The following is a 24,405-nucleotide window of genomic DNA, read 5'->3' on the forward strand; positions in this document are numbered from 1 at the left end:
GGTAGAGCAACAGGCCCCAGAATGGCTGCTGCACTGGCCTAGAGGGTGTCCCAGAGATGCCAAGATGGTGGAACTGAACAGCCGCCTGGGGGCGTGGGGGGGGGGGGACACATCGTCAGCCCTGCTCCATAACCTGCCCTGTAGAAGCATCTGGGAGAGGCTCAGCGTCAGTCCCAGGAGGGGACCAGAGTGCCATGCCTGCCCTCCCTCATTCCCACAGCTGCATTCTAGGCCTCCCTGGCCTCTCCAGCCTAGGCCAGCCTGATTCTGAAGCCCACACAGCTTCGGTGGGAACCACTGTAGAGCTGTCTGCGGTCCAGCTCCACTGAAGGCCCCATTCCAGAAACTGGCTTTCTGATCCATGGCAGAAGGAACCACCTTCCTCTGAGCCCAGGCCCCCACTTCCACAGCCTTTGGTCATCTGCTAGATCAAAGTTCCTCGGTATTTTTGGAAGGAACGTAATATTTGTATTTTGCCAAAATCAAGTCAGGTAAGAAGATTTATACATTTTCCTTTTCTATAACTCCCAGTTCAAAACCCAACTGAGAACTTATTTCCCAAATACAAAGTATAATGTGTAATATAACCTGAAAAATACTACCCACCTTTGAGGATCCCTCTGTTAGATCCTGCCCTTTATAGGGGCACCGTGAGGCAAAGATCATTGACCTCATCTTACCTAAGGGGGAAACTATGTCCCAGAAAAGCTGGTGCTATCCAATGGTATAAGTCACCCTCCTTTCAAACTCTGCCCCTGTAGTATCCCTAGTCTGCTGCCGGGAAAACAGCCAGGGATCCAATTCCAGCCCTGTATGGGACTACCTGGGTGATCCTCAGTTTCCTTACTGGTAAAAAAAAGGGGATAAAAACGCGGGGTTTTACGTGACACATTTTAAATGAGTTATAAAATTCAAATAGAAGTCTGCGAAAAAAATCTGCTATTGATCCTTCTGTAAAATGATACGATAATGTGTGAAAATTAATAAGGAAAACCTCAGGAGACCAGCAGTGGGGGACTCTTCAGACCACAGCACTTGTCAAGTGCAGACCCCATAGGAAAAGATGCACATTGCAAATTGATACTAGTTTGACTACTACTTTACCATCCCAGAGGGAGTAAGATTTCCTGCCCCAGCAACAGCCCAGCCTAAGAGAGGCCACTACACTTCCAGCTCCCAGCTCCTCCAGGGGACCTTTAGCTTACAACAGCCTTCACAACACTTCTATATAAGAAGCCTCCTGGCCTTTGTTTTCTGGACTATGGTTTTACTGTAAGCTGCTTGTCCCAAACTGCAATTCTCTGCTATTCCCAAATAAACACATTTTTGGTGGCAAAATAACTGGCGGTTTCATTTTTAGGGCCAACAAATGCATTTTAGGTTACTTAACAAAGCTCATTTACTCAGCAAGTATTTACAGAGGGTACACTAAACGCCAAGAAATTCACTGGCTGCTAGAGACACATGACGCAAAACACAGACAACCTTGATCTGGATAATGAATCTCGGTAAGGGGAAAAGCAGACGTTAAATAAATATGCTATACACTCAGTTAAATTGCGTGGAGCTCTAAGAAGAGCTCAGCGCAGCTGCACACGGGGCCCAGGTGCAGACCGATGCACTCAACAAGCCCAGGGCACGGACAGCCAGGCTGCAGGTGTGCGAGCGTCCTGGGCGCAGCGGGCGTGCCACTCAGGAAAATCTTGGCTTCCCAAGCAGGCCCCAGGAGAGAAATTCCAGAATTATCCAGAAGAGATGGGAGGAGCAAGGAAACCGGTGCTCAAGCCCATCTTAGCAGTGAAGCCTGATGGCAGGGCGCCCGCTGCAGGAGAACCGAGCAGCGTCTGAGCGTTGCCAGAGGCCGGCGGCTTGCAGCATTGCTCCCCCAAAAGCCGCCCAGATCACCACCCCCGGGGCCGCGAGCGCCCTCTGCCGACCACGGCATCAGGGCCGCCTGACACCGCCTCCCAAATGGGGAACCAAGCCCAGAGCGGGGCCAGCCGTGAGCACTCGGGGACCGTGGAGCCAGCCCTGCCTCCGCCCCGACCAAGCGCGCTACCTTGTCCACCTGTGCGGCGCAGAGCAGGTCTCGGGCCTCCAGGAAGGAGAAAACGTGGAGCAGCTCGTGCGGCCCAAGCCGAGGTTCCATCTCGCTCCGCCACCCCGGCCCCTCCCTCCCGCCACGCCTCCTACACGCTTCTGCGCCACTCGGCCAAGCCCCGCCCACCTCACCGCGCTTCCGCCCTGCAGGCCAAACCCCGCCTATCCCGCCGCGCTTCCCTCACGCTTGCGTCAAGCTGACCAAACTCCGCCCATCCCACCGCCCTTCCGCTTCACTTGGCCAGGTCTCGCCCATCCCACCGCACTTCCGCCCCGCAGGCCAAACCCCGCCCATCCCACCGTGCTTCCGCCGCACTCAGCCAAGCCCCGCCCATCCCATGGCAATTCCGCCCCACAGGCCAAACCCCGCCCACCCTGCCACGCTTCCGCTCCACTCAACCAAACCGCGGCCAACCCACCGCGCTTCCGCCCCGCAGGCCGACCCCGCCCTGCCCACCGCGCTTCCGCCCCTCAGACCAAGCCCCGCCCCGACTACCGCGCTTCCGCCGTGCAGACTACGCCCACCCAGCCTGCACTGCTCCGGATCTTCTGAGTCAATCCTCTTCCAGCCATCCAGCATATGCAGTAGCCAGTCCGCCCCGCTTCTCCCCAACCTTCCGCTTGCCTCTGACCACCCCCTTGGCCCTCGCCCTGACCTCTACTCCTGCACTGACCCTCACGCCAGGGACCTTGAGGCGAGCACCTCCCCAGCCCCGGCCCCCACCCTTGCCAGTGACTGCCCTGTCCTGCATTTCGGCCCCACCGCTTACACTCTCTCAACCTGGCCTTTGACAAGGTCCTCTCCTTTACCAGGGTCCAGCCGCCCCTGGTCGTGACACTCACCCTTACCTTGACCCTGACCCTCCCCTCCAACCTCGCCCTGCTTCTAACCCTCAACCCTGCTATCATCTGCCATCTATCCTACCGAAACGCCTACCTTCACCTGACCCTGGCACCGTAACCCTCACAGTGAACCTCACCCTGGCCGTGACACCCAGCTTCACTCTGACCTTGACATTCAAAGTCAGGGTCAGTGGTCGAGCTGCGGGTACAGGCTGGAATTTATACGGAGCTCAGAACTCCCAGAAGGTAGCCAGACTGCAGCTTAGAGTTGACAGGAGATGCGGCTGGAGAAACAGGCACACATCCCTCAAGTTTCTCTTGCTAAGTTTCTCTGCTCTGTTTTTAATTCTTCCTGAACTAAGGCTGCACTGTCCCAATTGTTGAGCCCTATGCTAAGTCTTAGGTCTAACAGAGTGAGTCCTTCCCTCCTTTTTCTCCTCTTCTGCCTAAACCCTTTTATTTTGATACAAACTGTAGAAACAGCTTATCAAATCTTACTAGACAACAAACAAGGGCTGATTGGGCTTGTATTTGGATTTACTAAATTAAGACATGAGTTCCAGGAATGCCTATCTCCTTACTTGCTCTTTATCTAAGGAGGGGATACGTCTGGTCCTGGCTCAACCTTATCCTGAAGGTAGAGATGTTGGTAAACCAGCTTAAACCTGATAGGTGCCCAACCTGAGCCATCCCTGGGCTTAACTCCTGCCACCTCACCTCCAAATGAGAGCACTGTATGAAACCCTCAGGACCAGAGTAGCCATGAATGGGGCCACTTCCCTGAATAGGGAAGCAGGAGAAGAAGGGGCCATGAACTGATGCCACCCCGGCCACTTCCCTGAATAGGAAGGGAAGAGGGGCAGACATCAGGCAGAACTACCTGGGCTTTTCATAATAAATCTTGAAACTGAACTAGCTTTTAATGCCTCTGAAAACAAAACCAAAACAAACCTGCCCTCCCACCTGTGTTTCAGTGTGAGGACATCTTACCCTCTGCACTCCCCTAGACGGCTCTCCCAGGACCGTCCCTGACTGGGAAGGCAGAGCCTGGAGAACCAGCACCATGGCAGGCACAGCCCCGGAGCCCACTGTCTCCCTCTGATGGGTAGGTCAGCAGCACGCAGAACGGAAGCCGACAGTGCAAGCTGCAGGTCTCCTCTGCTGGAGCTGGACATCCTCATCACCTGGCTGGGAGCAGGACCAGGCATGGAGTGGACTGAGTGTGGCTGGGTAGAGGCCATGGGAGGTCGAGTCAGGCTATGCAGAAGAACAAGAAGCCTGGGGACTTGGGGAGCAGGACAACAGGGCTGGCCCAGCGTCTCAGCCCTCTGGAATGAAGGGCCGAATCAGCTCCGGGTTCAACAGTGACTCTTCGAGAGGCCGGTCCACGTGGAAGTCATGGACATGGGGGGGCCCTGGGTGGGCCTTGGGGGCAGGTCCCCCTGGGCGCTGGGGAATCGGCAGCTCCGAGGGGTGGGCAGGCAGGGGAGCCGTGAAGAAGTACTGGTGCAGGAGGGCCTGGGGGCAGCAAGCAAGGGAAAGCAGAAGGAAATCAGTCACCTCCCCGTCCCCGCCTCAGCTCTCTTCCCTGTGAGGGAGGACCTGAGCACTGCCCTCCTGAGGCTCGCTCCCACAGCATCTCTGAGTGTTCACCATCTGAACACTGTTCCGGAGGCTGGCAGAACAAAGAACCTGCCCTCGTGACGTCTTCCACGAGTCAGGGGTGCAGGTGACCAACAAGATAAAGGAAGATACAGGGTGCATCACATGACTAGGGCTGTGGAAGAGACAGCAAGGGGGTGAGGGATGCTGGAGAGGCTGCAGGCCTGCAAAGCGATGCTCGAGCAGAGAGATGCACGGGTGAGGCCCAAGGACATGGAGTGCGCCTGGAGCCCAAGGGGGAATGAGCAAAGGGGCAGGAGCTGGCAGGGCCAAGGAGGTGATGGCCCCAAGTGTGTGACACCCGTTGGCCCCTAGGACCTGGGCTTCTGCTCTGAGAGGGGGTCACAGGAGAGCCCTGCAGGGGGTTTTAGGCGGCTTGCCAGGTGGAGGACACACTGAATGGGCAGAAGCAGGCAATGGCGGGGTGGGGTAGTGTGCAGGGGCTACCAGACTGCAGGAAGCGGTCGGATGGCCTTGGCCCACTTTAGAGGAGCCGATGACGTGAGAACTCACCAGGGGCCATGCCAGTGCTGAGGGTGGGAAGGGAACGGCAGCCATGAGGCTGGGGACACAGGTATACCCAAGGCAGAGGCCCTGGCACTACTGGCCATCAGCCCATGGTCCTCCCCCTCCTTCCCTGCCACACAACCCACCCTTCTGGGTCCCCCTTGCCAGACCTCTGCTCATCATTTCTCTCATGCTTAAACCTGCACTCCCCCAAAGTCAGTCCCAACACCCCACCCTCAGGGCCCAGGATGATAGCGGGAGTTTATCATGCAGAGTGAGTATCTGTTGAAGGGATGAGGGATAACACAGATGCACTCTTCTGCAAGGTAGGCATGGGCCCCCTGACCTGCCTGTGACCCCTGGGCTCTGTTCCAACCCATCACAGTCCTGAGGGGCTTCAACCTCGGGATTGCGGGTCCTGAGTGAGGGGTATCAGGGAAAGTGGGTCACCGTACCTGGGAGGCTGAGATGCGCTGGCGCGGAGGGTAGAGGAGGAACTGCCCCAGCAGGTCCAAGGCTTGAGGAGACGCGTCGGGCAGCACCTCCTCCAGGGGCACGGGCGCCTGCTCCTTGAAGGAGATCTTGTTGTAGTCGGGCAGCTCTGTGATCTCCTAGAACCACTGTCATTAGTTCTTGCTCGCTATGGCCCACCTGCTCACTCTCGCCCGCGGCTCCCACTCCTGCTGTCACTCCTGAAATCCCACATCCCCTCCCTGACTCAGGTACCTGTGCCATACCCAGCTTGGTGAGAAGTGCAAGTGTGCTGGGAGAGAAGGGACAGGACCTAGCCTCAGGCATCCAGCAGGACAGAAAGGGAGAAGCCCCCGAGGGAGGCCAGGACAGTGGTATGGGTGGTCAAGGAGGCATGGGGCCATGAGGAAAAGGTGCAGGAAAGGGTGGTCCTGGCTACTGAGGGGAAGGGAGGACACCTGCCCCCACCCCTCCCCACTGGGAACCCTTGCAAACCGGCCAGACTTGAGGGCTGGGGGTGCCCAAGATTCGAAGCACACAGCAAAGCTGTTCAATATCGTTCTCCCCAGGAAAGAGAGGGGATCCGTTCAGCAATTCCCCCAGGATGCAGCCCACAGCCCTGTGGATACAGACCCAAAGAGCTCAGAGATCTCACACCAGGACACACATCTCCCCCCACCAGCTCTGTCATCTCACACCAGGACACAGATCTCCTGACGCCAGCTCTGTCGCCTGTCACCTCACACAAGGACACAGATCTCCCACCACCAGCTCTGCCACCTCACACCAGGACACAGATCTGCCCACGTCAGCTCTGTCACTTCACACAAGGACATAGATCTCCCCCCCACCAGCTCTGTCATCTCACACCAGGACACAGATCTGCCACGTCAGCTCTGTCACCTATCACCTCACACAAGGACACAGGATCTCCCACCACCAGCTCTGCTACCTCACACCAGGACACAGATCTGCCACGTCAGCTCTGTCACCTCACACGAGGACATAGATCTCCCCACACCAGCTCCGTTGCCTCACACCAGACACACATCTCCTACCACCAGCTCTGCCACTTCACACCAGGACACAGGTCTCCCCCCATCATCTCTGTCACCTCACACTGGGACCCAGATCTCCCTAACCCCAGTTCTATCACCTCACACTATAGACAAAGATCTCCTGCCACCAGCTCCATCACCTCACGCTAAGGACACAGATCTTCCCACATAGCACCCACACCTCATACTGGGGCCAAGGAACCACAAACAGCACAGATGCTTCATATCTAGGAATACAGACTCGTAAACAAAGACCACAAGCCTAGAACACAGAACATATCCCCCTACTAAACAGCTCACTGGCCTCAACCCTAGAAAACACAGTGACACCCTCACTAGTTCTGAGACTTCTCAGAGCCTCAATTTCTGGGACACACAGCCACCACCTTACACTCCTCGCCTTCCGGGGCAGACCTCCAAAACAGCCCCTACATCTCAAGCTCTTGAGCTTGTGCAAATCATCCTACCCCAAATAAAGGCTTCGAGCCTTCACACTCAGGGACCCAGGCCTCTGGATAGCTCACCTCCTGGGATATATGCAACCCCTATACACTCATGTAGATGATCCATACGCCTTGAGCCTCACACCACCTCCCCCACTCCAGCCCGGAAGCTTCCCACTCTGATCACACCTAATCCCCACCCAGCTCAAAAATGTCGTAGAGAGGAAAACTGACACCAAACTCCTCAGACAGCCCAACCAGGGAAGACACCCCAAGGCAACCTATAGTTCACAGAAGACACCCCCAAATAGCTTAGCAACCCCAAAGCCCAGGAGAAAAAGGTGACTCCATAACCCACCTTCCCCCACGCCCAGCCCACAGGAGCCTCACCACAGGTCAACGCCCTGGTCATACTGGCGAGCGCCGTACAGGAGCTCAGGGGCTCGGTACCACCTGTGAGGAGGAGGGCGGGAAGTCACAACCAGGTGGCTGGTCTGCCAGAAGGCTGCCTGAATAGGTCACCCCAGCCCCACATCAGACCCACAACCAATGTCTGAATTGAAGGTTCAGAAGCACCTCATCCCCAGTGAGAAGGATGGGGCCCGTCCATTGCCAAGCCCTGCCTGGGAACTGGCCTTCCCTACCTGGTGGCCACCTGGTGTGTGTAGAGGCGGCTGCCATCTGGGGAAAACACCCGGGCCAGGCCAAAGTCCGCTATCTTGAGCTGGCCTGAGGCACTGATGAGCAGATTGGCCGGTTTCAGGTCCTGAGAGCACCAAAGGAAGCATCAGTTCCTCCAGATCCCCCAGAGGACCTTGGGACGTGAGCTTGGAAGGCTAAGCACATGGGTCAGCCCAGGCCCCCACCCTCTCCAGGGCCACTTACTCTGTGGTGTGGCCACACCACAGGTCCTATTCTCTCTGACCCCCTCTGACCACGCCTTCTTCAAGGGCTGGCCCCGTAGGTCCCGCCACAGCCCATGCAGAGACTGACCCGATGCACGATGTTGTTGGCATGGCAGAATGCGACACCCTTGAGCAGCATCTGCAGGTAGCTCTTGACCTGTGCCTGGACCAGTGGCCTCTGGGCGTGGCGCACCACCTCAGCCAGATCTGACAGCATGAACTCGAAGGCCAGCACAAAGCCTGCGCCGTGCGGGAACACGGCCTTCAGCTGCACCACCTGCGGGGCAGGCATCCCGTCACCCCTGGACCCACATTGCTCAGACCGTCTCTGGGACCCCCAGCCCTTGCGCTGACAGAGGACAAGGCAGGCAGAGGTGATGCGAGATCTGAGCTCAGAAAGGAGTTCTGAGCTCTCTATTGGCTCCCCTCTCTGGAGAGAAGGCAGGTCCCCATCTAACACCGCACTCACACTCAGGGAAAAGGAGGTCTAAGGAAGGTCACCTACGGCAGGAACTGGGAAATCACCTGGGGGGCAACCCTCTCTCTCTCACACACACAGCACAGGTCTCCTCTGGTTTCCTCTAGGGCCATGAAACCCCAGCATCAGGAGACACATCACATATACTTCCTGAGGGCCCACGGGTCACAGGGACTAGGCAGCACAGCAGTGAGCAGGAGCAAGGCCTGGCAGGTCCTAATGACTTTAAGGAGCTCACAGCACAGGGACACACACACCTAACACATGAGAAAGCAAACCGCCAGGGTGTGTCCAGGTTCTGAGGACAGAGAATAAAACGGGTGGGGTCAGTAACGCAGGGATGTGGGAAGGAGCTGAGGGCCGAGGGACCACAAGCACAAAGACCCAACGTGGGAACAGGTAGGAGGCTGGGGGGTCGAGAGCATGTAGGATCCTCTAGGGGAAGGACATTTGCTCGGTTCTGTGGCCTGGACGGTGTCACAGGAGACACTTCAGAAGTTATGTGAAATGAATGAAGAGAGGGGCTGGAGTTCTCTGTGTGAAGAAAAGCCAGTGGGTTTTTCAAGCGAGGAAGTGGATTCCATCCACACTTGTTGACAGTGGGGAGAGGAGCACAGTGAGGAAGCGGCTGCACTGGCTCCGGTAAGATTGGAAGGTGGCGAGGGCTCAACTCCGGAGGGTTTTACGGTTGAACACTCTGGGCTGCCGACTCGAGCTGAGGGGCCCTGTCACCCGCCTTCTTACGGGCCCTCCACCTCTCCCGCACGTGGGCTGTCTGCACGTCCCTGGACTGCCCTCAAAAAAATGCAAACAGACTTATTGCTGGTTTTCAGACTTTGAAGGTAGCACACGATCATTGCACAGATCACACACATTCAGATAATACACAGAATTACAAAACAAACAACAGAAGAAACAGCCTATCACCTACAATCAACCTTACAGTACATTCTGTCAGACTTTACAACAGTTATGGCGTGTACTAACACATATTCTCATATATATATACACACACGTTTTCGTACAAAACTAGGATGACAAGTTTTTAGATGTGTTTTATAAACAGTTTTACAACATGCTTTTGTCATATATCCAATGTATCATAGAAAACTCCAGAGGATAACAGACAAGCAGGAGCACGACACAAATGTCACTCCCCAGGGATGAGAGAAAGCATGGTGAAGAGCAATGAGGCTGGGGGTGTATGTCTCTCTCCCCGTGTGCCCATAGCACCTCCAGTCCCATCACAGACGAACCAGGCCATGTGGGCCCTGCCTTCTCTGTGCATCTCCCCTACTGCACTTAAGTTATCAGAAGCTGGTTCGGGGCCCATGCCCAGCACAGGGTAGGGCCTACGGGTGGACCCCAGGTTAGAACATCTGGACTCCTCAATCAGACCCCAGCCAAAGCCTCCACGGACCAGCTGCGTGCCCACAGCTGGTGGACGAGCCTCCTCCCCTGGCCCGAGAAGAACGGGAGATCCTGAAACTGGCCTTGCAGAGCAGCAACTCAGAATGACAACGAACCTAACACAGTTAACCCAGCCTGTGGAACAAATCAGAACTCAACAGAGGCAGTTATCATCATCATTACAAATCACCAAATGTTTGATGAAAAGAAGTCAGTGAATAAATGAATGAATTATGAGTACAGGAAGAAATAAGGGGGTAAGAGGGAATGGGTGCAGAATGACTTAAGTGGGGGCCAAGGTGGTTAAGACAGGAGTAAGGGAGGGGTGCAGGTGGAGCACAGGGAGCCCAGACCAACTCACGTGCTGATTGTCCTCGATCTCCTGCAGGGCCTTGATCTCCCGCAGGGCCTGGTTGGGGATGCCATCCTCCAGGCGCCGCAGGGCCACCTTCTTGAGCGCCACGATCTCTCCAGTCTGCGGGACACAACGCTGACACTGCCACCCATCCCGGGGTGGGGAAGGGCGTGCGCCTCGGGACAGGTGTCATGTGGGGGGTCGCAGAGGCCCAAGGCCCTTGGGGGAGTGGGAAGCGCCCCCACCCCGTTCTGGAGGGAAATCAGATCTAGTCTGGGACCCAGCTGCTGCGGCGCTGCGCGAACAGCGCCCAGACTTTGACGCCACGCTCCTCGGGGCACTCGCGGGACGACTGCGGTGGCATCGCGGGTGGCTGGGCAGCTGACCGCAACCTGGACGGCACCCCCTGAAGGGGGCCGAAGTGGTGGGCGCACACCACGTAGCGGGGCGGCTGGCGCAGCGGTGCAGACGTGGGGCGGGAAAACGGGGGGGGTGTGTGTCTCGGCCAGGAACTGCTGGAAGCTGAGCGGGCAGGCCTGCGCGCCGCACCGCGCCCGGCTCACCTCCACGTGCTTGGCCTTGAAGACGATGCCGTGCGCGCCCTCTCCGATGCGGCCCAGGATGCAGTACTGGTCCATGCCTGCGCCCCCGCGGGCCCCGCCCCTCCCCGCTGGCCCCACGCGGCTGCCTAGCAACGAGCTGCCTCCCGGCGCCGGCAGCTGCGGACGGCGTCCGGGCCTCGTCTATGCCTTCGCCTGTTCCCCGCGGCCAGGCCGCAGCCCACTATATTCGGGGGAAGCCATAGCGCGCGGAGGGCGCAATGGCTCCCAGTAGCCCCTCCCCGCACTCCAGACATCACGTGACCAGCGACGCCGGGGCACGCAGCGGGGGGCGGAGCCGCCGCGCCTGAGGGTGGGGCTTCGCGGCCAGGGGGGCGGGACGGGGCCGCGCGGTCGCGATAGGAAGGCATCGCAGGTGGGGGCGGGGCTACGCGTCTGGGGCGGGGGCTCCTGGCGACAGGGCGGGGCCTCCTGGAGAGGCGGGGCCAGCTCCGTCCCACCAGGCCAGGATCCTCACCTGTAGCTGGTCATGCCAGCTTCAAGGACACTCTGGGGCCAGTGATGATGGGAGCCTGGCCTAGGGCCAAGTTGTGGAAGGAACGTGGGTGGGGCCTCCCTTCTGGAAGGTCAGCTGGCAACGCGTAGAGACATCTTTTAAAAAGTTCGAACTCTGACCAGAAAGTCCACGTCTAAGGCTTCTCATGAGGTAACATTTGAAGGGATCTGCATGAGTGATTCTGAAGAAGCCCATACCATCACAGGATGTGGACAAAAAACACAAGTTGCTCTTAAACCCCTGAGAAGATGCTCAGTCTCACACACAAGATAAATGCAAACTAATCTACAGTTTTCCACCCATCAAATGACTAATGATCCCAGATCTAATCCATTAGCCAGGCTGTGGGAAATCAGGAGCTCTTATACATTGCTGGTGGGAGTGTAACTTGGCAATGTTGGTAAGTTACAGATACATATCCTTGGACTCAGCAAGGCCACTTCTAGAAATTCCCCAGCAGATATACTGCACACATGTGAGAACACGTGACGTGTGCAAAGTTACTCATCGCAGCACCGAGTGAACAGCAAAAAACTGGAAACACCACGGATGTCCATCAGTAGGAGACCGCCTAAATGGTGGCACACTCATCCAGTGGAGTACGTGGCCTGGTGCTTTTTTACGTGCAGTCATAAGAAGCCTTCTAAGATACATTGTTTAGTTAAAAAGGCAAGATGCAGAACAGAGCATACAGTGTGCCCCTAGCTGTGTAAGGAAAAGAAAAAAACCTAACTAATACCTGTTCATCCATTACAAGGTATCTGTAAAGATACTCAAGATTTCATAATTGCAGTGACCTGGTGGAGGGACTGCAAGGACTGGGGAGAGGGTAGGAGGTAAACTTTTCACTCTTTGTATTCTTGGAGTTTTGAACTGTATCGTTTATTAATTTTTCAAAAAGGTAAGTATTTTCTGGCTCAGAAGTTCCACCTTTGTTTTAAAAATTGCAGAAGAATGCCTTGATGTCCAAACAAAGATATTCACCCTGTTTGATGATAGCAGAGGCCAGAAAATAACCCAAATATCCCATGGAAGAATGGGTAGATAAGTTATGGGAGTGCTTTAGAATGGACTATTTTGTAGCTATTAAAAATGGTGAGGAAATGGATGTGGCATGGGAAAAGGATGGTCTTCAAAAACTAGTACTGGGTCATTTGAAAGGTCATATGAGGAAAAAATGTATATTGACCCAAACCTCACACCATACACAAAAACTGATCCCAGATGGACTGCAGAACTAAATACTGAAGGTAAACAATGAAGTTTTGGAAGAAAACAGAATGTCTTAATGACTTTGGGTTAGGTAAGATTTTTCTTAAAGAAGTTATGGAAAGCACTAAAAGGGAAATTGAAAGCCCTAACATGAGAAATTGGACTTTATCAATAGTAAGAGCATCTGTCCTTCAAAAGATACCACTAAAGAGTGAAAAGGAAAGCCACGGAAAGGGAGAAGATACCGAAATACATATATATGACCAAGGCTCCTATCTAGAACTTACAAAGAATTCATAAAAAATAAGTAAGAAGCAGACAAACTTACCAGAAAAATGGGCAAAACCTGGAGTAGGCACTTCACAAAAGGCAATAGCCAAATAGCCAATAAATACTTGACAAGGTCTGTGCTAACTTCACTAGTCACCAGGAAATTTCAAATTAAAACAATTTTACTGGGATGCCAGGTGGCTCAGTCGGTTGAACATCCGACTCTTAATTTCAGCTCAGGTCATGATCTCAGGGTTGTGGGACTGAGCCCTGCATCAGGCTCCGTGCTCAGCAGGGAGTCTGCTTGTCCCTCTCCCTCCCCTCACTCGTGCTCTCTCTCTAAAATAAATAAATAGGGGCACCTGGGTGGCTCAGTTGTTAAGCATCTGCCTTCGGCTCAGGGCATGATCCACGGTCCTGGGATCGAGCCCCACATCGGGCTCCCTGCTCTACTGGGAGCCTGCTTCTTCCTCTCCCACTCCCCCTGCTTGTGTTCCCTCTCTTGCTGGCTGTCTCTCTGTCAAATAAATAAAATCTTTTAAAAAATTAAAAAATAAAATAAATACATAAAATCTAAAAACTCCGAATTTTACTGTAACCACCCAGAATCACTTAAATGAGAAAGACAGACAATACCAAATGCTGGTGAAGACGTCGAGCAGCCAGAACTCTCATACACTGCTGATGTGAGAGCAAGTCCATACAGCCACTTTAAACAGTTTCATACTATCTTTTCAAACTCAAGTGGAGATTTTTACATATTTATAGATGGATAGATACATACGTACATACACATATGTAATCTAGTAATTCCACCCCTAGGAATTAAACTTGGCAGAAGTGCATGTAGGTATGTTCCCAAAGGATGTCCAGGTTCATAGCAGCACTCTTTAATAGCCCAACCTGGGAACAACCCAAATGTCCACAGTAGAATGGATAAATAAACTGTGAATATTTACCCAGTGGAGTTCTACAGAGTGATGAGAATGAACGAAGCATCACCACTGGCAACAACATGGATGAATCATAAACACCACGTTGAGCCTAAGAAGCCAGACACAAAAGCATGTGAAATGGTGGACCCACTGTGGAAAACAGCACGGTGGTTCCTCAAAAATTAAAAACAGAATTGCCATATGATCTAGAAAATCTACTTTTGGGTATATATATCCAAAAGAACTGAAAGTGGGATCCTGAAGAGATATTTGTACACCTATTTTTATATTAGCATTATTTACAATGGCCAAAAGGAGAAAGCAACCCAGGTGTCCATCAACAGATGAATAGATTTTAGAATGTGGTATATATGTACAATAGAATATTATTTATCCTTAAAAAGGGAGGAAATTCTGACACATGTTACAGCATGCATGGACCTTGAGTACATTATGCTAAGTGAAATAAGCCAGTCATGAAAAGACAAACACTGTAGGATTCCACTTACATGTGGTATGTAGAATAGTCAAATTCATAGAAATAGAAAGTGGACTGGTCAGTGCTAGGGGCTAAAGGGAATGGGGTGAAGGAAATAGGGAGCTATTGTTTAATGGGTACAGCATTTCAATTTTACCAAATGAAAAGTTCTGGATACTGGCTGACCAACAATATAAATATACTTAACACTACTGAACTGTGCACTTAAAAATGGTTCAAAAAACAAAATAAATGATTCAGATGGTAAACTGTAATTTGTTTTCCCCACAATGCAATTTTTAAAAAAGATTTTACTTATTTATTTGAGAGTGAGAGAGGGGAGAGAACAAGTGGGGAAGAGGCAGGCAGAGGGAGAAGCAGACTCCCCGCTGAGCAGGGAGCCGGATGTGGGGTTCGAGCCCAGGACCCTGGGATCATGACCTGAGCCGAAGGCAGACGCTTAACCGACTGAGCCACCCAGGCGCCCCCACAATGAAATTTTTTTAAATTAAAAATCTAAAATGAAATGAAGGGAGTGGGCACGTGGTTGTCTCAGTTGGTTACACACCTACCTTTCCATTATCCCCAATCTGTTTATTTATTCAATCATTTATTTATATTACTGTGGACATAGTAATGGCTGAGGTCATGGTCCAAGGTCCTGGGATCGAGCCCCACATTTGGCTCCCTGCTCATCACGGAGTCTGCTCCTGTCTCTCCCTCTGCCTCCCCCCTCATGCTCTCTCTCTCTCAAATGAATAAATAAAATCTTGAAAATAAGAAAGAAAGAAAGAAAGAAAGAAAGAAAGAAAGAAAGGAGAAAGGAATGGAATATGAGGGACCTGTAGGACAATAATAGTGCTTCTAACATTTAGGAGAGGAGAAAGAGCACAGGGATGAAAAAAATATTAGAATAAATAATGACAGAAAACTTCACAAATATTGGGGGAAAGATTTTAGAAGCTGAGTGAACCCCAAACAGAATTAACTCAAAGAGATCCATGCCCAGAAACATCAAAATCAAATTTCTGGACACTAAAGGGAAAAGAAGAACACTTGAAAGCATCCATAGGGAGATGATACATTGCCCACAGAACACAAAGTCTCCAGTGGCTGTGATTTCTCACCAGAAGTCATGGAGGCCAGAGAAGTGGCACGGCGTTTTTCAGGTGCTAAGAGAAGAATTCCATATCCAGGGAGAAAATCCATCAGAAATGAAAGGGAAATGAAGACGTTCTCAAAGGAAGGAAAACAGAGATTTTGTTGTTAGCAGACCTCACCTAGAGGAATTGCTAAAGGAAGTCCTTGAGACAGAAGGGAGATGATAACAGAAGAAAGCAGGGAATGCTGGGAGTGAAAAGAGGAGTAGAACAGGTTAATATTTGGTGAATATGATAGGTTATTCTTTACTTGGGTTTTAAAAATTGTTTGATATTTGTTTTTTTTAAAAGACTTTGTTTATTCATTTGAGAGAAAGACAAAGAGACCACAAGCAAGGGGAGAGGCAGAGGGAGAGGGAGAAGCAGACCCCCCACTGAGCTGGAGCCCGATGTGGGGCTCGATTCCAGGACCTGGAAATCACGACCTGAGCCAAAGGCAGACACTTAACCATCTGAGTCACCCAAATTGTTTGCTATTGGAAAGAAAAACTTATAGCATTGTTTGAAGTGGTTCTTAAAGTAGTCACAGACAATACTGAAAATGGAAAGTAAAAATCTGCTTCAGAAAAAAGTGCACAGGAGCCAACCGAAAAGAGCTCCCCACAGCCAACGCTGAAACTGTTCAACCAACGAAATAAATAATGTAGTATTGGATTATAGCCCCAGGTATAAAGTAAATGTCCATGGGTTCACAGCAATATAAATAAATGATTGAGTAAATAAACAGATGGGGGATAATGGAAAGTATCTTATGCAGGAGAAAATAATTTATGTAGATGCTCTGATCTCAGGAGGTACGCATGACTCCCCTAGTGCGGGTGGTACATTGTGTCTTCCTGGCAGAGGACAGTACGGAAAGGGAGTACAAGGACTATGCAGGGGAGACACCTGACAGGAGACCATCTCAGCCAGGAGATCAAGGTCATCATCACTCGTGATAAGTTGTGCGGACAGTACGTATCACAGATACGTGGAAAGACTAGAACTTTCCTCTGTGGTCTCCACCCGCCAACCCCCGCAATCCCATGACCTCCATCTAACCATGAGAAAAACACCAGGAAAAGCCGAACTTGGGGGCAATCCACAAAAATACTTGACTAACACTCCTCAAAACTGTCAAGATCATCAAAATAAGAAAAGTCTGAGAAACTGTCAGAGCTGAGAAGAGCCTAAAGAGATTAACAACTAAAACTCGGTATCTTGGATGGAAACCTGGAAGAGAAAAAACACATTAGGTTAAAACCGGGGATGTACTGTATGGTGACTAACATAATATAATTTAAAAAATTTAATAAATAAATAAATAAATAAAACTAAGGAAATCTGATGGCGCGCCTGGGTGGCTCAGTCGTTAAGCATCTGCCTTTGGCCCAGGGCGTGATCCCAAGGCTCTGGGATCAAGCCCCACATTGAGCCCCGCATCAGGCTCCCTGCTCCGCTGGGAGCCTGCTTCTTCCTCTCTCACTCCCCCTGCTTGTGTTCCCTCTCTCGCTGGCTGTGTCTCTCTCTGTCAAATAAATAAATAAAATCTTAAAAAAAACAAAAATCAAAAACTAAGGAAATCTGAATAAAATATGGACTTTAGCTAATAACAATGTATCGATATTGTTTATTAATTGTGATAGATGTACCATATTAATATAAAATGTTAATAGGAGAAACTGGGCATTAGGCATATGCAAACTCTATTATCTTTGCAGTTTTTCTGTAAATCTAAAATTATTCTAAAATTTTAAAGTTTCCTTTAAAATGTATATATATATAAACACGAATCCAAGACAGCCAGAGGGGTTCTATCAAAATAAGGCAAAGTAGACTTCAGAACAAAGAAAGCTACCAGTGTCAAAGAGAAACATTATAATTATTAAAAAGGGTCAATTCATTAAGAAGACTTAATCTAAAATGTGTATGCACCAAGCAATAAAATTGACAGAACTGAAAAGAGAAATAGATATATCTTCAGTTACAGTTTTCTATCACAGTAATTGACAGAACCACCAGACAGAAAATCAGCAAAGACATAGAAGAACTGAGCAAAACTATCAACCAAGTACCCCCAAGAGTGTGCAGAGGTACACAAGCTCATTATAAGGTATAGATGGGAAGGCAAAGAAACTATAATAGCTAGTTTTTATTTATTTGTTTGTTTGTTTTTAAGTAATGTCTACACCCAGTGTGGGGCTTGACCTCACAACCCCGAGATCAAGAGTCACACGCCCTCTGAGCCAGCAGGTGCCCCTAGAATAGCTATTTTCAAAAGTGCTGAAAAGGAAGAATAAAGTTCAAGGGAGGAAACACCCTTCTCAATTGCAGGGAGTGTATATCGCTACAGTAACCACCACAGTGTGGTAATAGCAGGCAAACAGATACATAAATCAATGGAACAGAATAGAGTCCAGGGATAGGCCTAAAAAAGTATGGCCAATTTTTTGTTTTGTTTTCTAAACTGAAATACAATTCACATACCATAATATTCCCCCCCTTTAAAGTGTACTCTTAGGTGATGTCTGGTATATTCACAAAATTTTTAAATATTCACAAGATTGCAACCATCACTACTATCCAATACCCAGGGTATATTTTCATCACCCTCCAAAAAGACCCCCGCCCCATTAGCGGTCATTCCCCTCTCCTCTCTTCTCCCAACCCTGGACAACCACTAATCCACTTGCTATCTCTATGAATTTGCCTAGTCTGGACATTTTATATAAATAAAATCATACAACATGTGACATTTTGTGTCTGACTTTCTTCACTTAGCATTTTTCAAGGTTCAGCCATGTTGTAACATGTATCAGTATCTCATTCCTTTTTTATGAATAAATCATATCCATCATATGGGAATACCTCATTTTGTTTATTCATTTCTTAGGTGATGGACATTTAGGTTGGTTCCACTTTTTGGCTCTGTTATAGTGCTGCTAGGAACATTTGTGTACAAGTTTTTGTGTGCAATTATGTTTTCGGTTCTCTTGGGTATACATGTAGGGGTGGAACTGCCTGGCCCTATGGTAACCACGTTTAACTCTTTGAGTCGCTGCCACACCTTGTCCGAAGTGGCTGCACCTGTTTACGTTCCCACCAGAGGTGTATGAGAGTTCCTATTTCCCCACATCCTTGCCAACACATTGACCATCTTTTTTATTTCGGTCACCCTAGTAAGCATAAGGTGGTTTGATTTGTATTTCCCTAATAACCAATACTGTTGAGCATATTTTTATGTGCTTGTAGGCCATTTGTACATCTTCTCTGGGAAATGTCTGTTCAAGTCCTTTCCCCCATTATCTACTGGGATATTTGTTTTTATATTGTTGACTTGAAAGGGTTCTTTATGTGTTCTGGATGCTACATTCTTACCAAATATATGATTCGCAAATATTTTCTCCTGTTCTGGGAGTTATCCGTTTCACTTCCTTGACAGCATTCTTTGAAGCACAAATTTCATCTTTTTCACTTTCTTGATAGTGTTTTTTGAAGCACGAATTTCATTTCAAATTTCAAACATAAATGAAAAAAAAGATATGATGCTTTTGCTATAGGCATCATATCTAAGAAACCACTGACTAATCCAAGACCACAAAGACTTCTATTTTCTAAGAGTTTCATAGGGTTAGCTCTTATATTTAGGTCTTTGACCGATTTCGAGTTCATCTTTTGATGTGGTTTGAGACAGAGGTCTAACTTCATTATTTTGAATGTGGACATACAGTTGTCTTAGCAGTATCTGTTGAAAGGATGATTTCTTTTTTTTTGCATTGTCTTGGAACGCTTGTCAAAAATCAGCTGACCATAGTATATGGGTTTTTTTCTGGACTATCAATTCTATCCCACTAGTTTGTCTATCATGCCAGTATCACCCAGTCTTGATTACTGTAGCTTTGCAGTAAATTTTGAAATCAGAAAATGTGAATCTTTAAATTTTGTCCCTGTTTTTCGGGACTGTTTTGGCTATTCTGGGTCCCTTGCATTTTCATATGAATTTTAGGATCAGCTTGTTAATTCCTACAAAAAAAGTGAACTAGATTTTGTAGGGATTGTAGTGAATCAGTATATAATTTGGGGAGTTTTGCCATTTTAAGTCATCTAATCCAGGAAGATAGGATGCCTTTCTACTTATTTAGATCTTCTTTAATTTCCTTCATTGATGTTTTGCAGTTTTCAGGGCAACACTGCTGAACTCCTTTATTAGCTTTTACCATTTTCATGTGGATTCCTTGGTGTTTTTTGTATACAAAATCATATCCTCCATAAGTGGAGATAGTTTTACATGTCTTTTAATCTAGATGCCTTTTATTTCTTCTTGTCTAATTTTACCTCCAGTAAAATGCTAAGTAAAAGTGGAGAAACCAGACATGGTTATCTTTGTTCCTGATATCAGGGAGAAAACTTCAGTCTTCCACCATTAAGCATGATAATAAATGTGGGATTTCCACAGATGCCTTTATTAGGTTGGAGAAGTTCCTTTCTATTCTCATTTTGTTGGCTATTTATATCCGTTAAGGGTTTTGGATTTGTCAAATGCATTTTTTCCCCTGTGTCTATTGAGGTTAGCATGTGGAATTTGTCCTTTATTAATATGGTATATTACATTGTTTGATTTTCTTATTTTGAACCCACTTTGCATTCCTTGGATAAATCTCACTTAGTCATTATGTATAACCCTTTTTTAGAAAAGCATCCTTTTCTGGGCAGTTTTATATTCACGATGAAACTGAGGAGAAAATATAGAGTTCCCATATATTCCCTGTCCTCACAAATACACAGCTTCCTCCACCACCACCATCCTGCTCAGAGTGGTACATTCGTTAGAATCAACGAACTAACACTAACACTTCATTATTATTCAAAGTCTATAGTCTATTAAGAACTACTTTTGGTGTTGTACGTTCTATGGATTTGGACAAATGCATAATAGCATGTACCCACCATTACCGTATCATATAGAATAGTTTCATTGCCCTGGAAGTCCCCTGTCCTCATCACATTCATACCTTTTCCTTAATCCCTGGCAACCACCAAACTTTTTACTGTCTCCACAGTTTGGGCTTTTCCAGAATGTCATGGAGTTGGAATCACACAGTACGTAGCCTTTTCAGGTTAGTTTCTTTCACTTAATATTATGCATTTAAGGTTCCTTTATGTCTTTTCATGGTTTGATAGCTCATTTATTTTTATTTTGAAATTGTTTTAATATATAAAACATCTTGGAGCAAAAAAAAAAAGAAGAAAAACACAAAACATACAGGCAAATTTTTACTCCATGAGCTTCTCAAATCCTCACTTGTTCACCAACCCCCAAGATCAAAAACTTTTCTGAAGAGGTATCCCCGGGTGGTGCAGTTGGTTGAGCGAATGACTCCTGGTTTCGGCTCAGGCCCTGATCTCAGGATCTTGAGGTCGAGCCCTGCACTGGGCTCTGAGTTCAGTGAGAAGTCAGCTTGAGTTTCTGTCTCTCTCCCTCTGCCCCTCCCTGCGCTTGCTCTGTCTCTCCCTCTAAAATGAATAAATAAGTCTTAAAAAAATTAAAAGGTATTCAGTCACCAACAATGATGTTATTAATAGCGATATGGATCAATTTCACAAAAAAGGCCAATGAATCCCATCTAGCAAATCCTACTGCTGTTGCCATGGCAATCTTCTGGAATTCTTTTCTATCAGGTTTAGTGCATCTTTCAACCAGCCAAACTGAGTCCTTCACGAACTGCTGACTTGGCTCAGTGAACTGCCTGGCCTAATCCATGATGTCTGCCCACCAGCACCTCGGATGCCCAGGACATGTAGCACAAAAGTGGATTAGCTCATTTCTTTTCAGCACTTAGTAATATCCCACTGTCTGGATGTGCTGAAGTGTATTTATCCAATCACCTGCTGAAGGATTTCTTGGTTGCTTCCAAGAGTCCTGGCAATTATGGAGTAAAGCTGCTATAAACATCTATCTGCAGGTGTTGTTTAGACAAAAGCTTTCCACTCGTTTGGGGAGAAACCAGAACAGGAGCACAGTGGCTGAACTGAATGGTAAGAGTATATTTAGTTTTGTAGGAAACTTCCAAACTTTCTTCCAAAGTGGCTCCACCATTTTTGCCTTCTCGTAAGCAATACAATTGCTCCACATCCTCACCAGCATTTGATGTTGTCGGTGTTTTTGATTTTCACACACTGACAGATGTGTCATGGTATCTCATTGTCGCTTTAATTTGCAGTTTTTTTTTTTAAGATTTTTTATTTATTTATGTGACAGAGAAACAGCCAGCGAGAGAGGGAACACAGCAGGCGAGTGAGAGAGGAAGAAGCAGGCTCCCAGCGGAGGAGCCTGACATGGGACTCGATCCCGGAACGCCGGGATCACGCCCTGAGCCGAAGGCAGACGCTTTAACGACTGCGCTACCCAGGCGCCCCTAATTTGCAGTTCTTAATGACACATGATGTGAAGCATCTTTTCATATGTTTGCTTACCATTTGTATATCGTATTTGTTGAATTGTTTCTTCTTTGCCCATTTTGGGTAACAGTCCTTTATCAGATATGTCTTTTGCAAATATTTTCTCCTAGTATGTGGCCTGTCTTCTCATTCTTCTGGTACTAGCTTCATTATGCTAGTATTTTTTTTTTTATAATTAAAAAAAATCCATATTCATAAAGGATTCTGGTTTGTAGTTTTCTTATGATATCTTTGTTTAGTTTTGGTATCAGGGGAATACTGGCCTCATAGAACACACTGGAAAGTGGTCCCCCCTCTTCTCTCTTTTGAAAGAGTTTGTGAAGGATTCATGTTACTACTTCTTTAAACATTTATTAGAATGAACCAGTGAAACTATCTGTTCCTGGGTTTTCTTTGTGGGAAACTTTATGATTATTAATTACTTGCTCTAGGTCTGTTCAAAATTTGTTTCTTACTGAGTCAGTTTTAAGAGTCCATGTCTTCCCGTGAATTTATCCATTTCGTCTGGGTTATCTAATTTGTTGGTATATAATACTCCTCCCCTCCCCCCCAAGAAATGAAAATGAAAACACAATGGTCCAAAATCTTTGGGATGCAGCAAAACGTGTTCTAAGAGGGAAGTTTATAGCAATACAGGCCTACCCCAAGAAGCAAGAAAAATCTCAAACAACTTACTTTACACCTAAAGGAGCTAGAAAAAGAACAACGAACAAAACCACAAACCATCAGAAGGAAGGAAATAATAAAGATTAGAGTAGACAGAAAGACATAGAAACTAAATATATATATAAAACCAGGGGTGCCTGGGTGGCGCTGCCTTTGGCTCAGGGCGTGATCCCAGCGTTCTGGGATCGAGCCCCACATCAGGCTCCTCCGCTGGGAGCCTGCTTCTTCCTCTCCCACTCCCCCTGCTTGTGTTCCCTCTCTCTCTGGCTGTCTCTCTCTGTCAAATAAATAAATATAATCTTTTAAAAATAATAATAAAATAAAAAAAACAGGAGTTGGTTCACTGAAAAAATGAACAAAACTGATAAACCTTTAGCCAGGGTCATAAAAAAAAGAGTAAGAGAGAACTCAAAGTCAGAAATGAAAAAGAAGAAATAATAACCAACACTACAGTAATACAAACAATTGTAAGAGAATATTATGAAAAACTATATGCCAACAAACTGCACAACCTAGAAGAAATAGATAAGTTCCTACCAAGATATAACCTACGAAAACTGAAGAAGGAAGAAATAGAAAGTTTGAACAGACTGATTACCAGCAATGAAATTGAATCAGTAATTTAAAAACTTCCAACAGACAAAAGTCCAGGACCAGAAGGCTTCACAGGTGGATTCTACCAAATATTTAAATAAGAGTTAATCCCCATTCTTCTCAAATTATTCCCAAAAATATGAGAGGAAGGAAGGCTTCCAAATTCATTCTATGATGCCAGCATTACCCTGATACTGAAACCGGATAAAGACAGCACTAAAAAACCCCCAGAATACAGGCCAATATCTCTGATGAACATAGATGCAAAAATCCTCAACAAAATATTAGCAAACAGAATTCAACAAGATATTAAAAAATCATTCACCAAGATCAAGAGGGCTTTATTCCTGGGATGCAAAGGCGGTTCAATGTTTGCAAATCAATCAATAGCTGAGTGAATAAAGAAGCAGCAGCATATACAATAGAATATTACTCACCCATAAAAAGAATGGAATCTTGCCAACTGCAACAGCATAGACGGATCTAGAGGGTATAACCACAAGTGCAATAGTCAGAGAAAGACAAACACCATATAATCTCACTCATATGTGGAATTTAAGAAACAAAACAAATTAAGAGAAAAAAGGACAAACAAAAAGCAGACTCCTAACTACAGAGAACAAACTGATTGTTACCAGAGGGCAGCTCTGCGGGGGATGGTGAACTACGTGATGCGGAGTAAGAGTCCATTACCATTTTTTTTTAAGATTTTATTTATTTATTTGAGAGAGAGAGAGACAGAAAGAGAGCATGAGTGGGATCGGGAGAAGGGGCAGAGGGAGAAGCAGACTCCCCGCTGAGCAGGGAGCCTGACGTGGGGCCTGATCCCAGGACCCTGAGATCATGACGTGAGCCGACAGCAGCTGCTTAACCAACTGAGCCCCCAGGCATCCCAAGAGCACACTTATCCTGATGTGCACCGAGAAATGTATAAAGTTGTTGAGTCCCTATATTGTACACTTGAAACTAATATAACACTGCATGTTAATTATACTGGAATTAAAAATAAATAAAAATAAAGCAGTACATTAAATTCTTATGTGAAAAAAGTTCCCCCTTGTCAAGATAATTATCTTTTTCCTGCCAATGGTGCAGGTGCAGGGAGAGGTGCCTGTGTGAGAGCACCCCCTTCAGGGTCTCCTGAGCCCATTCTAAATGAGGTTTCTTTTATCTATGTTCACAAAGGCATATTGTGGGGTGACATATTCTAGTTTCCTTCAGCCTTAATAGGATTGTTACTTTATTTTTTATTTTCCTTCTCAAAACCGCCTGTCAAATCAGTAATAACCCTGGAAGTGGGTCTT

At 47.8% G+C, this 24,405-nt stretch overlaps 1 protein-coding gene and 1 pseudogene across 13 annotated transcripts in view; both read right to left on the reverse strand.

The window, feature by feature from the left end:
• CDK20 (cyclin dependent kinase 20) overlaps positions 1-11,069 on the reverse strand; it is a 43,770-nt gene extending 32,701 nt beyond the window's left edge. For 11 of the 13 annotated variants that reach the window (XR_006411716.3, XR_008956914.1, XM_026519168.4 and 8 more), the window contains exons 1-7: positions 10,796-11,069; positions 10,239-10,352; positions 8,078-8,266; positions 7,729-7,850; positions 7,475-7,537; positions 6,079-6,202; positions 5,568-5,723 (exon numbers count right to left, since the gene is read on the reverse strand). Coding sequence is in view for 11 of the 13 variants with exons in the window: in XM_026519168.4 (XP_026374953.1) it covers positions 5,568-5,723; positions 6,079-6,202; positions 7,475-7,537; positions 7,729-7,850; positions 8,078-8,266; positions 10,239-10,352; positions 10,796-10,870 (843 nt within the window). In the remaining 2 variants the exon portion in view is untranslated. Of the gene's footprint in view, positions 1-3,465; positions 4,462-5,567; positions 5,724-6,078; positions 6,203-7,474; positions 7,538-7,728; positions 7,851-8,077; positions 8,267-10,238; positions 10,353-10,795 lie in introns of those variants that run through there. The other 2 variants (XM_026519174.4, XM_048218274.2) reach the window with 2 other exon arrangements.
• A 5,519-nt stretch (positions 11,070-16,588) lies between these two features.
• LOC113270116 (protein transport protein Sec61 subunit gamma-like) lies at positions 16,589-21,143 on the reverse strand (annotated as a pseudogene).
• Positions 21,144-24,405: the final 3,262 nt, after the last annotated feature.

The sequence above is a fragment of the Ursus arctos genome, unplaced genomic scaffold (assembly GCF_023065955.2).
Source record: "Ursus arctos isolate Adak ecotype North America unplaced genomic scaffold, UrsArc2.0 scaffold_33, whole genome shotgun sequence".
Taxonomy (NCBI): Eukaryota; Metazoa; Chordata; class Mammalia; order Carnivora; family Ursidae; genus Ursus; species Ursus arctos.